General features: G+C 42.3%; 2 protein-coding genes across 2 annotated transcripts in view; one reads left to right on the forward strand and one right to left on the reverse strand.

Moving 5' to 3' along the window:
* LOC128740265 (dual specificity protein phosphatase 3) overlaps window positions 1-6,685 on the reverse strand; it is an 84,602-nt gene extending 77,917 nt beyond the window's left edge. Inside the window, exon 1 of the mRNA XM_053835803.1 lies at window positions 6,084-6,685. The gene's annotated coding sequence lies outside the window, so the exon portion shown is untranslated. The remainder of the gene's footprint in view (window positions 1-6,083) is intronic.
* Window positions 6,686-12,902: 6,217 nt separating this feature from the next.
* On the forward strand, window positions 12,903-15,678 carry LOC128740264 (polypeptide N-acetylgalactosaminyltransferase 3). The gene is made up of 4 exons (XM_053835800.1): window positions 12,903-13,248; window positions 13,310-14,345; window positions 14,401-14,502; window positions 14,560-15,678. Exons 1-4 carry the CDS (start codon window positions 13,121-13,123, stop codon window positions 15,280-15,282), a joined length of 1,989 nt encoding a protein of 662 aa, XP_053691775.1. The 5' UTR covers window positions 12,903-13,120; the 3' UTR covers window positions 15,283-15,678.
* The last annotated feature ends 1,476 nt before the right edge of the window (window positions 15,679-17,154 follow it).

Genomic DNA, 17,154 nt, shown 5'->3' on the forward strand with positions numbered 1-17,154 from the left:
TTCTGCCGCATCAATTGTCGAAGGGTATTTTGAGAACAAAACGCTTCAGGACAGTAATAAACTTTCATTTGCTACTAGAAGCGTGCAAGATTCTATGCTTGTTTAAACCTATAATTTAAAGTAAACGAATAGAACAGAAATGAGCTGGAACCAAGGAAAATCCTGTTGAAACCTACTTGGAAGTTCGACAAGATCACACTTCCCCGCGGTGGAGGTTCAGGATGTCATTGGAATTCTTTATAACAGGATGTAGTGTCCAAGTGTCCAAGATTAGGTAAAATCTTCGAGTTCCGATTCCAAATTCAGCTATAGTGCATGTACCGTGATCAATGACATATCTGGCGCTGGCCCATGACAAGTGCCCAACTTTAGTTGCATTTACACGGGCGGCGTGGCCAGACAGAACCCTTTGAGTAAAGCACCATAGGGACCGCTTTGTAAATCGGCAAGAAACATGTACCACTCCACGGGGTTTTGCATCCTAACAGAAACATCCTATGAACGAATTCAGCTGGACATCGACCTCCCCATTGTGGAAGCCAAGATCCTAGACTGAAAAAGAGTAGTTAGCTGTTGGATAGCGATTAGAGACGTCCATTGACCGTTCGTACGACTCTATCACGCAACCATCTGTTTCTCACGTTTTCATCGGCTAATAACACTAAATGTTCCACTATTATTGATCGTACGTTCTCGATTTGTTCGTCTTGTGAGTCCTGTCTTGCCTTCGAGTGCTACGGCGTTCAATGTAGTTTTGATAGATTGCACCATGCTCTCCCAACTTCCACCCATGTGTGGTGCTGAGGGAGAATTAAATCTCCAACGCGTGTGGGTGTCAGTGAAAGTGCTGCTCAAATTTTCAAGTAACATTTGCTTTCCGGTTTCTAACTCGCTACTAGCACTGAAAAAGTTAGTTCCATCGTTGTATATTTCTACGCGCAATGAATCGATGGATAGCCTTTTTACACGAGTCAGTGGGGTAAGCTACTAACTTGCCCGATGGATGGGTAAGGAAAAATTTACGCTATTGAAACCGGTGTGCGTCACCGCTATTGCTACCTTCAGTTAGATGCTTAATCGCCCACAGACAGCGCTGGAACGAACCAGTTATCGGGTTTATACCAAGGATAATTATATTGCCAAATCCTCGATGACCGATGATGCAAACTTCAAGAGAAAACTGAACAACAACAGTTGACCACTGATGTGGAGTTCGACCTGGACGAGCCATCGTGCACGTTGGGCCCCCCCTTCTCCTGGTGCCGGTGGGGTTGTTGAAGAGGACTATTTTCATCGCACTGTCGTCCGGCATCCTTACGACGTGTCCGGCCCAGCGTAGCCTGCTAACTTTCGCTAGATGTACGATGGGAGTCTCCCCAAGCAGCGCCTGTAGCCCGTGATTCATACGCCTCCGTCACTCTCCGCTTTCTGTTTGTACTCCGCCAAATATCGTCCGCAGCACTTTGCGCTCGAACACGGCAAGGGCGCGTATGTCTTCCGTGAGCAGCGTCACGGCTTCAAGTCCATAAAGAGCTACCGGTCTAATAAAAGTTTTGTACATTGTTAGCTTCGTGTGGCGGCGTGCGCTACCTGATCGTAGCGTTTTATGAAGGGCAAAGTAGGCCCGATTTCCCGCTTGGATGCGCCGCTGGATCTCCTTACTAGTGTTGTTGTCCGCGGTCACCAGCGATCCCAAATACACGAACTCCTCTACCACTTCTAGTTCGTCGCCGTCAACGGTTACCGTCCGTGGGAGGCGCGCGTTTGTTTCCTTTGAGCCTCTTCCTTTCATGCATTTGGTCTTCGACGCATTTATTTTTAGCCCAATTCTCCTAGACTCCGCTTTCAGTCTGGCGTAGATTGCCTCCGCCGTCGCAAAGTTCCTGGCAATGATATCGAAGTCATCTGCAAAGCCTAGAAGTTGCCTACCGTTAGATGATTCGGATTTGATCTGTGGAAAAAAGTCCAAAAATAAGAGGTCCCTTGAGGACCTTTCGTTTCGTTTCTTGACTTCACAATAATCTTTATAGATTTGTTATTCCCATCTGTGTCTTTTGAGTTGATAGAAAAACTTTATCACAAATTAAAATTACAACATTACACTTTTTTGATAAAGGCAATAAATTTTAAATTCCAATCACATTAAATTATGTTATAAGTTCGGCGCGCACCGTTCTTCTCGTTTAATTTTAAAACAGTAATCTCATTTCTTGAACCTCAGCCCTTTGTAACTTCGGTTCGTTAAAAATCGGGATCTTCCCAAAGATGTCCAATTTTTAATTTTCTTTTGTCCTGGCAACCATTAATTGATAAATAATATCCTTGTGGCTATGAATGCCGTGGTTGTATACCGCTCGGTATCTCGGTATCTGTATACCGCTCGGTGAGCAATCCTATACGGGTGACCCCTCCGTCTCATACATAAAGCGACAGACTTGGAGTGTTAACACGCATGCTATAGATTCCAGTGGGAGCTTTCCCGCGTGAGAGACCCTTCCGTCCCAGACGCAATGCGACAGAATTGGAAGAATATCTTACTTAGGCTCACTTACTAAAATTTTGGAATTTTTTTTCTCAAGCTATCATAAAAAAAACAAAGTTACACGAAAAAGATCTGATTTACCGAAACTAAAGATACATTATCCATTGTTGAAAAAAAATTAGTGTTCATTTGAAAAAGGTCCGTAATCGGCTGTTCGGCGAAGCGTTTGATGTCCCAACAGGAGCATTGTACGGTCGTTATATTAACTTTGCGAATGCATCTCTTGATTCTACCAATCAACTGTTTGCAATTCGTGGCTCTCCAGTTATTTTTGTACACCAAGGAACTCAAAATCCCGAAGAAATCTTCGATTGGGCGCACTGAGACAGATTTTACGGGTCGTGGTTTTTGGGTAAAAATGGGATCGAATGGGTATTCAGGAACGATTGTATTTTTTTTTTTGGCGTAATGCGACCATGCTCTATCCGGCCAAAACACGTATTGTCCCTCTGCATGATGTTTTTGTATAAACGGGATCAAAATTTTCTTCAAACATTCGTCTGGTGCATCTTAGTTGATAGCCAAACTAGAGGGCTTATTGTTGAAGAAACGAGAAAGAGAACGACGTCCTTCTGCGTCCATAATTTTGGCTGGTCTTCCACTTGCGAATAGTAGTTGGGCATCTTAGGATATGGTAAACAGTCGAAGCCGCAACATATTCGCTTTTTAAATGTTGTACCGTAAACTTTTTCCCGAGATTTCTGTGGAAGTTTGTAAAAGTGTACAACGCGCTCGCGGAATGCTTCTTGTTTTGACGCCATTTTAAGCAAAACTTGGCAAGCATAAACAAAATAAAAAGTACTGACAGAAAGAGGAGAGAAAGAGCTAACACATACACACTGTAGTTTCTCCCTGAGCTCGTTTGTTTTCGAGTATAGGGGCCTCCAAAATTTTAGCTGTCACCTGTTAGATGACAGCTTACTCAGGTCGGTAAATATATCGCAGAGAGAGCTTTCCCGCATGGGTGGCCCCTCCGTCCTAGACGTAAAGCGACAGACTTCAAGGGATATCACCCACTCAGTAGACAGCTGGCTCAGAGGTGCACCTAGGAAATTTGGGTTAGGAAATTTCAGCAAGGTTGAAGAGACAATTGGTATTGGAGAAGCTAATTCACGCATTGTAACCGATGGTTACAGTGGATAGATTAGCGTCAAACTCAAGAAGTATGGCTCGCACAGTGAGAAACGTGAAGAGTGCCACCCAACGCTTCACCGAACTTCTTCCAACCTTCACAAAGTAGAGTCCAAAATAATCCAAGCCAACCAAGGTAAATGAACGCAGGAACGGGGTTGCTCGTGCTCGAGGTAAAACTCCCATTTTTGGCGCAACAGGAACGGCATTGCATACAATTCTTTTTATTTGACGTACAGTACTTCTAATGCCGGTATATGAAACTTCTACTTGACTTCATTGATAATCGTCTCGTTGTTCGCATGTCTGAGTTTTCAAAGATAATAATCCAATAAGAGATTAGTTATATGATATCCTCTAGGCAGTCTACTCTGCTGCTACTATAAACGACAATCCACTCTCAGCACACCGAACTCGTCGATTAGCGGTGGGAGTTTGACCAACGGACTAGCTTTCTCCAAATGTTTTAGTTTCGTTTACTCCGCATTCGCATTGTGTTTCTGCGCCGTCTGGAAATGCTTCCTCATGAGCCATTTTCCATAGGATTCGTTCTGCTGCCTGCCGCTCTTGACATGTAAGGTCACCTTTCGGAACGGTCATTTTCTTTATTTTGCACTTAAAATTTTTTGCAAACCGGACGATATATGCCACGCTGTGCAGCAATCTCTCCCACTTGGAGTTAATTGATTATATTTTCTACTAAAAATCACGTTACTTGTCTTTTTCAAGTTTAATTAGGTGATTAATTAATTTAAAAAGCTCCACTTGACGATGACCCTTATACGTCTCGATTGAGTGGAGGTTTGGCATGTGAGAGAGTTCTCTTCCCAGTTTTTGGTTATACCACTCCATGACCTTTGCTCCGTAATGGCAGGTCAGCAAATCCGACCAAAACAGCACGGAACAATCGTGTTGCCTTAGGAAACACAACAGACGTTCACGTAAATGTTGCAATGAAAATTTTGCTCTTTAAGCCACAGGTATCTGTAGGGAATGTACCGAGTTAGATGAATCAACGTAAAAATAAATCTGATGAAACTGAATTATTTGCTTCAGTGTAACTGAAAGTCTCTCGCATGTGTTGCGAGAATTCATCGTACGAACGATGAGGGAAACAGAGAGAAATCAAGAAATCGTTCAATATGAGACTTACGCATACTGGGGCATGTTATATTATGCTCGAAGCAAAAAGTCAGTTTTTGGACGAACGTAGACTTTATCGGTTGTTGTTGCTCTGTCGTCCGAAAGGTTCGGTTAACAGTGACTTACACTGACGGATACTACAGTATCGATAGTCGATTAAACCAAATATTTCTTAGCAAACATCCACAGTTTCATGACCGGTTGCCGTATGAAACTCATTTACTTTGAACAAAGACGTTTGAATTTGAACGTTCTGTTAAATGTCGAATAAGTCATACAATGCAGCCAGGAATCATCAAATATAACTTCCCAAACTGGAAATAGAATAAGAAGCAACCACAGGAACAAACTCGTATTCCATTGTTAAGTGTCATTATAATTTTGTCATGCCAATATTAACTCCTAAATAATGGACAGAAATTAATTTGCTTTACTTAAATGACTTCGTAACGTTACATGATACAGATTACAATAACAAATTAATGACACAACATATTTTAACAAATTCCTTTAAAAATTGTCATTAGCATTCACTAATACTATTTCATGAGTTTTTGCATGAATTGGTTTGAGGAATTGGAGTTAAGTTGAAAATATTTGAACTCTTTTGGTACTTATTTCGCTGCTCAATGATACCCACATCGCAATCATCTGTTAAACAAATAAAATACACACTAAACAGCCAATCCGACTAACAACGACCAGCAATTTCGACTCCAATCATGCGATTGGGTTCAACATCCCTTCCATCATACGGGGGCTTATTGGTTCAGACTGCAATCATTTCCCGGCAAATCCTACAATGATCCCCGCTATTGAAGAGTTCGTTACACCCATCAGGCCAGGAAAAAGAATCCAATAACTGTCGAAGCCGCATTGTTCATTTGTGGGAAAGCGGAACGTGAACCTCTAGCCCCGGCATCGCACCGAATCCTGGGCTCAATTTTCCTTTCCCATCGCTTTCTCCCAAAGCCATCGTCCTCCTGTCCTGTCACCTCGTGCGTTGTTTAGCGCACCCAAACATGGCACAATGGCGAAACATTTCATTTTCACATTCCTCGCATACGACAGCAATAATCCATTCGGAAAATTTTCTCCAACCATACGTTCGTGTGTCTGTACACACATACGAACGCTAAAATCCAGAACTTTTGCTATCAATATTTCTCACACCTCCGGTGCTTGGTGTTGGACAGTGCCGACCTTCCTTCAGCAACAACAAAGAAAAAGATAAACGATATCTAAAAATAGCCATCGGGATACGTACGTACGTCGTGCGCCGCCGTCTGCTACGGGATGTATTCCGATGTCAAAACTGCGTATTTTCGACGTTTGTTGATCCTTTGCGCCGGTGAAGCGAAACTACTAGAAGCGTGCCTCAAGCAAGTTCATAAATCAATTTCACTATTCAACTGCTCGGACATCGTCCACTAGCCTGAGCCTATAAAATCACTATAAGTTTGATTGTTACTCACAGCAACAGCACACGCTCGTAAAAAGGCGACACTCCTGCAAACGGGAGAACACCTAAGAAGCGTACGTTTTATTGCAAACACTCACATCACACTCAAACAACCGGATGCACTTCCCATCTGTCCCCGGTCGCGACAGTGGAAAAAGCTGTCACAAGACGCAAAAGTGAAAACTTTTGCTCCACACTTTCATATTTTCAAGATTTTCTGCCACCAATCACTTTCATTGCAAATTCAGTCCAACACTTGAAAGGATGAAACAGTTCCGGAATTATCTTAAATTAGCAGCAACAACAAGAACTAGAGACCGACGAAGCGGCAATAACAAAACGGCTAGATACTAGAAACAACACTCAGCACTGAGCACTATCCAGTCTCTGCATAATCTTAGTTCAACAGCATCAACCGCGACGCAATAAAAGATTCATTCACTCGCGAGCGTGGCCGGTGTTGGTGTGGTGCAAATCAGCAAAAACAGCATCCGCAGCAGCTGGCAGCTCTCGTCACACTCATCTTGCGCCGGCTTCTCGCTGTCGTCTGCGGGGAAAAATCGCGTGAAAATTCGTCCTTCCCGTTTATTTTCTTCAACACCACCACCACCGGCACGGACCAACACCAACGGGACGATGGGTGAGCTTTTCTTCACGTATTTTTCTATTCTTTATTTTTTTTATTTCTTCCTTCTTCGGGCCACTCGGCGAGTCGCCTATTTGGAACACCGACTAAGTTACTGTTAGTAGTCGAAAGCAAGGCTTGTTGGAATTTAGTTTCGTCAAGCAAGTTGGACTTATGATGTTTCCCAAATGACTACTACGCTTCTCAGAGGCGAGCTTTCGGGTGATCCGGTGCTTTCGGTCGGGACGCTTCGGGACGATGACGCACGAATACAAACGACTTTTTCATGAGGACGCCACATCGCATAGGTGACGTTCCGCGCGCTGTGCTGGGCTGTGCTGTGCTATGACGACAACGGCCGGCGGAGGGAAGCTTGCTGCCGGTTAAGATGACTGACATCCCTGACGGGATGCGAAAGCCGGTAATTAATACCGAGACCGACTGCTGGCATTACCACTATAACCGTAAGATACGATGTGACGGTGTGCTTCTGCTGGATGCTGATAGTGCGTTTGTTGAACTTAGGGGAGCTATGTTTTAATTAAGGACTCCTTCGTTCTTGGCATTAGAAAGTGAATGAAACCCGGTAGTACGGTTAATGGCGATGATTATACTATCCGTTTCGATCGAATGGTAATGACAGCCCTAATGATTTCCTATCATGAACTGAATGAGTAATTTGTAAGGATGCTCTCGTTAAGCTGTTTTAACAGTAATCATTCTAAGCGGACGTACCCATACGTAAAAAGAAGGTGAATCATCGGCTTTTCCAAAGCATTTTTCGATTTCTGTACCGTAAATTAACTTGTATCAAATGAATAGATTAATAACACAAATATCGTTATTTGCAAAATTAAACCATGCGCTTGATGGGTTTGAATTCGCTTTAAATTACTAATAAATGCTCAGCCGGAAAGTAATAACAAGATTTCATTGTTATTTACAATCCCTTGGACGCCGCGTACTCTCCGCTGGATCACGCTACACCTGGTCTAGCCATCTCGCTCGCTGCGCCCCTGGTAGTCTTTTGGGTAGTGGGTAGTGGTCCGACATTCTTGTAATTTTATGGTTCATCCTCCGCTTCCATACTTCGTTTTCCTATACGCCGACGAAGATTGTTCTTGGCGCTTGTCTTTCGAAAATTTCGAGCACTCGCAGGTCCTCCTCGAGCATCGTCCCCGTTTCATGCCCGTAGAAAACAAGTCAAGGCTTAGTCTGTTCGTCCGCAATTGCTTATGAAGCTCATAGTAAGCACGACTCCCGCTGATAATACACCTTCGAATCTCACGGCTGGTGTCATTGTCTGCCGTTACCAGTGAGCCAAGGTAGACACTAGACAAATTTCTCGACTGTCTCAAACTCATTGCCGTCGATCGTTACATTACTGCCCAATCGGCGTCGGTTATCCTCAGTTCCGCCGGCCAGCATGTACATTGTTTTAGGCATGAGAGACCATCACCTTGACGAAGTCGTCTGTGTGATTCGTATGAACGTGACAATCCACCCGAAATTCGAACATAAGCACTGTGTACCATCCATCGTAGACTGAATCAATTTGATGAGCTTCCATGGTTTTCCAAAGCTCTTTCCTGCCAACGAACAAATGGTGCCCTTTTGGGGAGGATCTGTCGCAGTGCAAATACATGATTTGTTGTTGACCGTTCTTCAACGAAGCCGGCTTGATAAATCACCTCAAATTTGTTCGCAATTGGTGATAGACGCCGGAAAATGATTTGCCGCCATTCAGGTGTTCATCGAAGTGCTACTTCTACCTTTCGATTACCTCACGATCGTCAAAACACAGCCATTCCTATCATCGCGACACATTTCGGCTGACGGCACAGTCTTTGCGGGATCCGTTCAGTTTCTGGCCACCCGAGCCAAAACATTCTGATCAGTTACTAGTAGAACTTTTACGTTTCCTGAGAACGATGCAGCCGCTCCTTTGGTCTTATGGTGATTATAATAGCGATATGGTTATGACTATTTTTACAAGCGTTATAATTTATATGGGACGGATGCTAAATTTCCCGAACGCATAACGGTTAACCAATAAAGTGGTAAAATAACCCAAGCAGCAATGTGAGTTTTATTGTATTCTTATTGCAGCATTCAAGACCAATTTTGGTCTTAAATACCATCATAAGAGTGTAATAAAACCCAATTTGTTACTGGAAAATCAACCATGGTCTTAGCCAAGCCGAAATTATAACTCAAAGAACAAACAAAAATTACCAATAAAGCTGATTTTTCGTATATTATTAGCAGCTACATCAGCGTTCCCCAACCTTTTTTGGTTCACGAACCCCCTGGCGGAATTCCCTATACTATTCTGTGGCTAACATAGTTTTTTGCGTAACCCCATTTGGGAAACGCTGAGCTATATCATAAGCTTAACTACTACTAAAACTTAGCTAACGTGGTTTGAAGGAAGGTGAGAAATTGCACCACCCACCCAACGCCTTATTTCGGCGACCGCATCAGTTATCAATCTTGAATGAAAGCTTGCACAAAACGGAGTAGCATAAAAGCAGTGAATTATAGTTTACATGCTCACTTGTATCTCATCTCACTTCTCGCCTCTGAATTATTTATAGGGGAATGTGGTATAATGCAAAGGATCAAAGGATCATTACTACCGGGGAGCCACATGGCCTGCGAGGAGGAGTGGGTTCGAATGCGGTTGTAATTCTCCGATTACAGCTTGGTTCGATCCATGGAATACGCCAGCATAGATAAAAGATTTTGGTGTACAACTTTTTAAGGGGGCATAGTACTTTTTCAATTCTAAAAAATCAATTTTTTTCATTGTTTATATCAAAAGATTAACATTTTAGCATATGTGTGAAACCGTTTCGATGAATTGCAAAAAATGACAAAGTTACAGTTATTTGTACCGCGCATGTCTGGAACGATTGCACAGCGCATTAAAACTTCAATGCCGTTTTTCTCGAAACCAGGTTTTCAAAGTCGGTACCATAAATATCTCATGAACGGGTCAAGCGATTCGCTAACTTCTGTTTTTGTTTGAAAGCTTATAAAATTATCTTGTCTTTGACCCATCCTTTTTTCGATATTGAAATTTATGTATTTTTTAGAAACGTTTAATGTCAATTTTTCGGCTAAAAAACTGAGTTTTATGTTTGAATGTCCGCCATTTTGTTATACGTTCGAATTTTAAAAAAAGCATGGGTCAAAGACAAGATAATGTACTTTCATGTCGTTTTGGAATTTTTCATTTCAAGGAGCCGTAGGGGAGGAGGGAAGAGGTTCCCATGTATAAACTAAATTATAAATATTAGTATAAAATACAATGCTAGAATGCAAAAAACCCGAATCAATTCGCCTTCCGCGTTATCGAGAAAAAAATATTTGAAATAAGGGCAAAAATATGGTGTAAAAGTACTATGCCCCCATAAGCGTTGCTTCATACGACCCTCCCTTACACCCTCATCTTCTGCTCTTTCTCCTTCACGCCTGGTCTCAATCTGTTAGATCCTACGACTCTTTGTTTCATTACTTGCTTCTATCGTTTTCTCCGTAAATTGTAAAATCTACCGTTGTAAAAACTTAATTACATGCCTGACCTCATTCACTGAGCCCGCCCAGTTAGCTCCGGGATACGATGCTGGCCTAACAAGCCAGTCGTCGTATGTTCGAATCTGGACTGGGCGACGACATAGGACGGCTGGAATGTACCGCTATAGAGTTAATAGGATCTTTGCACTAACCCCGTAATTTTCCTGTACTCTAATAACCGGCTGTGAAGTCTGTCGATAAAGAACGGTCAAGATCCGAAGGACGTTTATACCCATGACTTTGCTTTGCTTTGTCCTCATTCAAGATCAAGACATAAAACTACGAGGTTAGTCTACTTAATATGCCTGACCTCATTTCAAGGTCAAGACAAAAATCACGAGGTTGGTCTATGGAAGGAAGAGTTTAGTGCTAATTTTTGTCATAGTAAGGAAAGCCACTAACTTTTATTATTTCTTGGCTAAATTTTAACGAATGTTCCAAAAGTTCTTGAGCTGATTTGACTCAAACACAATTACCTTCTGATCCGAGCACTTTGATTTTACCTATTTACTATAAAGCGATTATTATAAGCACGTGATTTCAATAAATTTCGTAACTGACTTTATTTTTTAAATTCGTCGTACTTTTTTTAAATTCTACCCACGTCAAGTCGACAGTTTTACCGTTGATGTTTGTTATAAAACAGTTAAATGTACTTGAGAGATTTGTGTACAATCCATGTACAATAAACATCCGCTGGTACGACAGTATAATCAATATATATAGAATGCCAGTGTCGCTGGTGTTTCATGGATATTTTGGCGGCAAACATGTTGCTGGTTCGTGTCTTGGATACGGGAACTACGTTGTCAAATTGTCCAATAGAAAATTTTCCTGCCGACGAAATACCCCAAAACGACCAAACCGGGTGATTTATCCTACGTGATTTACGGAAAAGCAGAAGGATTTTTTATTGGGTTGCCTTTTTAGTTTGACAGTCAGATTCCCGTTTCGAATCGATCACTCACACATATGCGCATACAATGTAAATACGTAATTTTCAAATGTGTGATGTTTACCACGAGCACTGCAGCGACACTGGCATTCTATATATATTGATTCTACGGGTACGACCTTTTTCAATCGGAACCTCGGTTCAAGCACATTGAAAAATAATCAAACGTCATAAACAATTGACGGTTAAGTTGATCGGACGGACATTGATTGCCACAAAAAAATCAATACGTTTTTTTCTGCTCAGTACTTTTGTCAATATAGGTCATATCACCCCATCGACCTCTCTAAATCGAGCTGCAGTGAACGTCAGCGACAGCATGTCCTGGGCTCAAAATTTGACAGCGGGCCCAAATCAAGCTGCTGGCAGTCGAGTGAAACGAACTGATGAAATGCTATTTCATTTTCGCTCACGCTGAGATGTTGGCGGCAAAAGCATGGTTGCCTGTCGATGGGGTGGGTCACATGCAACACTTGAAAAACCACCCCATTGACAGGCAACCATGCTATGCTAAGTTCCGAACATGTTTCCCGGAAACAGAGAATTCAGTGGTCCTAAAATTGGCCCCAAATTTATACATGTGCAAAAATCTGTAGAAATAACATTGCTGCACGAATCAACACGAATTTCAGTCATAAATTTAAATTTGTGTACACTCAAATAAGAAGATTATTGAATTTTGCAAGATTTTCGTAAAGAGCAATTTTACACGAAGTGTACAGACATGTTGGTTAAATTATTATCACCCTATACTCACGTCAGGCATCCGCACCAGCTTGCTAGAGTGACTTTATACAGAGTGGCGACAAGTCATCCCAAATGTATGCAATGCGGTTTTCCCAAGGTTTTTCCACAGACAAACAGACATAACTCTTGGAAGAAAAACCAACAAAAATTATCGTAACTCACATTTAGCCTGAACACTAGCGCCATCTATGATCGACATTCCCAAATATCAAATAGCAATATGGGTATCCCTCGAAGTAGCAAGTATTTTTTATGGGGAATTCCCCTTCTCTCGTCAAAAAGCGCCACTTTGACCAAAACGGAGACATTCCCAACTAAGCCTAAATTTGAAATGACGGTTTAATCGGTACGATGAATGGAAAACGAGTGTTATGTCTGTTTGTCTGTGGTTTTTCTTTCTCTTTCCTGCATACGCGTTGGATACGTCGTCTGCTCGATTGGAATGACACTGACAGATAATTATCAGTCCAATTTTGACATTGTCGCCACTCTGTATATAGTCACTCTACAGCTTGCATGCAAGTTCAGTACCGGGTGGTGAATATTATTTTGACATTTCTCACCTCACCACTCTCACCACTTCATTCGTTCATAAACAGCATAAAAAACACATAAACATGTTTCACGTTCTCTGCAGATGCAGAACAGCACTGTCACATCGTATTGATTAGTTTGGTTGGTGTATAGCTAGAAGGCATTGGCAGCCAGCACAGCAATAAATAATAAGCATTGATGGGCAATCGATCCGTTACCGTTGCCAAGTTTTGATCCAAGCGGGGGTCTGTAGAATGTGACGTGCTCTATCGGTTATTTTCGGTGGATGGCGATTACGTAGCGTAAAATCGGTGCAGGTGTAAAATCAGAAGCAAACTGGCAGGTGCAGAAAAAGTCCAGCTGCATCAACGAGCACACGAGCGGGCCAGGCCGCCGTTTACAATGTTCCGACTGCGGGTTAAAATATTCTACATTTATATCATCATTTCGTTTATGCTTTCCGCCTATCTGTTTTATCTGATCTCGAAATATTCGGTGGAAAAGTTCATCAACTACCAGCGACACGTGAAGTGAGTTTTATTTTGCACATTAAAATTTCACTTTATTGTTTTCATTTTCATCTTATTTTAGAAGCAGTAAGTTTCATGAGCGTCCCCGAATACCGCAGATTGTGGGCCACTACGTAGGAGCCGGAGGAGCAGTGGGAAATGTTTCCAAAGATTTCTTGAATACAAACAACTTTGCACCCATTCCCGGTGTGGGTGAGAACGGCGACCCGGTTGTGATACAGGCGAAGGATCTTCTAAAAATGCAGCAACTGTTCCAGTTGAATCGCTATAATCTACTGGCCAGTGATCGGATTGCTTTCAATCGATCGCTACCGGATGTGCGAAAACCTAAATGCTTAGCCAAGGAGTATCCTTCTTCGCTGCCAACGACGTCAATTATTATCGTCTTCCATAACGAAGCCTGGTCGGTGCTGTTGCGGACGGTGTGGAGTGTAATTATACGATCACCCAAACATCTGATCAAGGAGATTCTTCTGGTGGATGATGCTAGCGATCGAGCCTTTTTAAAAACACCTTTGGAGAACTACGTACAAACACTTCCGGTGGTGGTTAGTGTGCTAAGGCTCAACAAACGAGAAGGTCTGGTTGCGGCGCGTTTGATGGGAGCTCGTGTTGCTACCGGGGACACCTTGACATTCCTGGATGCCCACTGCGAGTGTTCACCTGGCTGGCTGGAGCCCCTGTTGGCACGGGTTCGCGAAAATCCGCGAAAAGTCGTCTGCCCGGTGATTGATATCATTTCCGATGATAACTTTTCCTACATTAAGAGTTTTGAGTTCCACTGGGGTGCGTTCAATTGGCAGATGCACTTTCGTTGGTACACACTGAGTGAGGAAGAGCTGGCGGAACGGCGAAAGGATACGACGCTGCCGTTCCGGACGCCGGCCATGGCCGGTGGATTGTTTACGATTGATCGAAAGTTTTTCTTCGACATTGGAGCCTACGACGAACGGTTGAAGATCTGGGGAGGCGACAACCTGGAGATGTCGTTTCGGGTCTGGCAGTGCGGCGGTGAGGTGGAAATAGCACCCTGCTCGCACGTTGGGCATTTGTTCCGAAAGAGTTCACCGTACACGTTCCCGGGGGGCGTCAGTGGGGTAAGTTTGAGCTTGGTTGCAACGCAATTTTGATGATAATGATAATTGTTTTTAGATTCTTAATGAAAATCTTGCCCGGGTGGCTCTGGTTTGGATGGAGGACTGGTCAAAGTTCTTTTTCAAGTTTAACAAGGGTACGGAAGAGTTTAAAAGTCTGGTAGGTTGTTCGGTTATCAATCTGTTCTTTCCTTTTAAAGCAGTTTATGTTTTCTAGAATGTCTCAAACCGAATTGCATTGAAGAAGCAATTGAATTGCAAATCCTTTGATTGGTATTTGCGTAAGATTTGGCCTCAGAATTTCTTTCCAGCGCCGAACAAATTTTTCGGTCGCATTCAGCCCATCGATCTCAGCACTTTTGATTATCAGGAGTACATCACTTTGATGAAAAAGATCAATCTGATCGTAAAAAATCTCAATCCGGAGCTAAAGTGGAAGTTTCTGATAAAGTATCTTTCGGAAAATGTAAAGAAAATTGCCGAATCGATGAAAATTGCCAAGCACAGTTCTTACTGTTTGCAAAAGCCAAAATCAAACTCGCTCATCAATCAACCGTACGGACAGTCGTTTCTGAAGAAATGTTCGCTCTTGATCAACATCCTCGACGAAGAATTCGTGATAGATGACTACGGCCGAATCATGACCGATGAGGGCGTCTGTTTGGATTCGTTCCGAAAGACCTCCGTGGACGGAGGTCAGCTGATAGAGAGTGCCAAAGGGATCAAAATGGTAACCTGCGGAAGCAATAAGCCCAACCAACGGTGGATTTACGAAACCGATACCTACCACGTGAGAAACATGAACGGAGACGATTGCCTCGAGCGAGGCATGACGCTGATCAAGGACGACAGCGACGACAAGTACGAAGTGTTCCTCAATCCGTGCGATGTGCGAAATGAGCTGCAGAAGTGGATGCTATTTCCAGTGGCCTGGAAGTGAAGCTGACTTTTTCCCATCTCCTAACTCAACAAATACTCTAATGCACTAGTTAACAGCCAGCAGAGCACTTCAATTGTAAAGATAGACAAGCAAAATGAACAGTATTTTAGAATCATTTCATCGGGAGGTACTATTAGGTTCAATTTTTCCCCTGCGGGAAAAAAGACTATTAAAATACAAATGCATGAAACTACATGCCAAACATTCCAGACGTATTGCTCAATGGCAGAAGTATGCACAAGTGAAACTAATTTTGTGAAACAAATACTTTAAGATTAGGTTCGAAAAGCTTTTGCTAACAATTTTACCACTTATCCGATCATACTGGTACTGACGTATGTACTTATTTTGTCCGTTAAGATTAAGTTTGAATCTGTGATATTACCGTCATTCGAGATAAACTAAATAAATACAAACTTCGATTAGTTCACCGAACGGTAAATGTTTTATTGCAGGCTCCAGCCTGGGCTGCATTTATTTGTCAATAATCTTACTTTTTAGGTGCAAATTATTCTAATTCTGGAGATGAACTAGAGTTATTTGCCCTTTTATTCCAAGTTTTTACACATTTACACTTCTTAGGCAAATACTCGAGCGTGGCTTTTGAGAAAGATGCTTAAACGGGGCAAATGTTCACTTTGCGACAGATCTTTGGCAAAATTTAACTCGAAAACCTGCCCATATCTTCATAGACTCCATAGACTTCAAGGCAGTGTACGATTCAATTAAACGAAATGAGTTGTGGTGGATTATGTTTGAACATATTATTTTTTAACAAAACTGATTAGGAAGTCGAGTGTTAGATATGGTGGCTGGTAGATGTTATATGTCGGAACTGTGGTTGTGGTAGACGGAGTAGGTACTTTGAAGCGGTCGATCAATTCATCCTCTACGGTTTATTAGGTCAGATTTTAACTAGTTAATAAGAAGCTTATCCAAATGGCTGACAACTGAATCTACAAAATACAAGATAAAATACATCATTGTCTCCATAAACCGTAGCTGATATGATCTATGGTCAAAATCAATTTTTTCTACTGTGTACTGTTTTGGCTTGAGATACAGAAAATTTTCACTTACCATTCGCAGCAGGTGACAATTCTTAGATGATCCTTTGAGCATAAATGCTAGACGGTCGAGGTTGGACATTTTTGGTCAACTCCTTTGTTGGGAGGCTTTGTTTAGCCGTGCCAAATGGAATGTATGAATTCTCTTTTCCATATATAGTAGGTTGTCGTGAAACTGGTGTTACATTAGTATGGCCGGATCTTTTTCGTACAATATAGTTTTCAAACTTCTGTGTGAGACTCAGTTTGGACGTTGCTGGACGTTCGGGTTCTAAAGTGTACTTGATGCGTTTGACAATACAGATTATGTCAAAATCGTTCGGGTTCTTAAAGACGTCCTCCGTAGAAACCGGTTTTGAGCGTGAGGGTGCAACATGTGTCACTGTATATGATGTTCGTGCGCATATAGCTCTTGATTGTTTTGAATGATGGCGATGTGATGAACTGCGACTAGAGCTTCGCGAACGCTTCCTTTTGCGTGGCGGGAGCGGAGTAACGTTGGAAGACATTGCTGTTTTTTTCTGCATTTGATTGAATAACAGAAAAAAGATGAATTAATGAAGGCAACTGCGAAATTGCTCTATAGAGAAATTTTGCTATTGACAATTTTTATGCAATTGCACGTTTAGAAAATAACGAATTTGTGACGACTAAGCTCGCGTACAAAGTGTATCCTGTACAAGACGACTAATTGTTCTCCACGAGCACAGCGCTTGAGGACCTGCAAGAACTCGGAATTCTTGAAAGATGAGCTCTAAGAACGATCTTCGGCGTTCAGAACAGAGGATGGAGGCGGAAGATGGAC

The sequence above is a fragment of the Sabethes cyaneus genome, chromosome 3 (assembly GCF_943734655.1).
Source record: "Sabethes cyaneus chromosome 3, idSabCyanKW18_F2, whole genome shotgun sequence".
NCBI lineage: Eukaryota > Metazoa > Arthropoda > Insecta > Diptera > Culicidae > Sabethes > Sabethes cyaneus.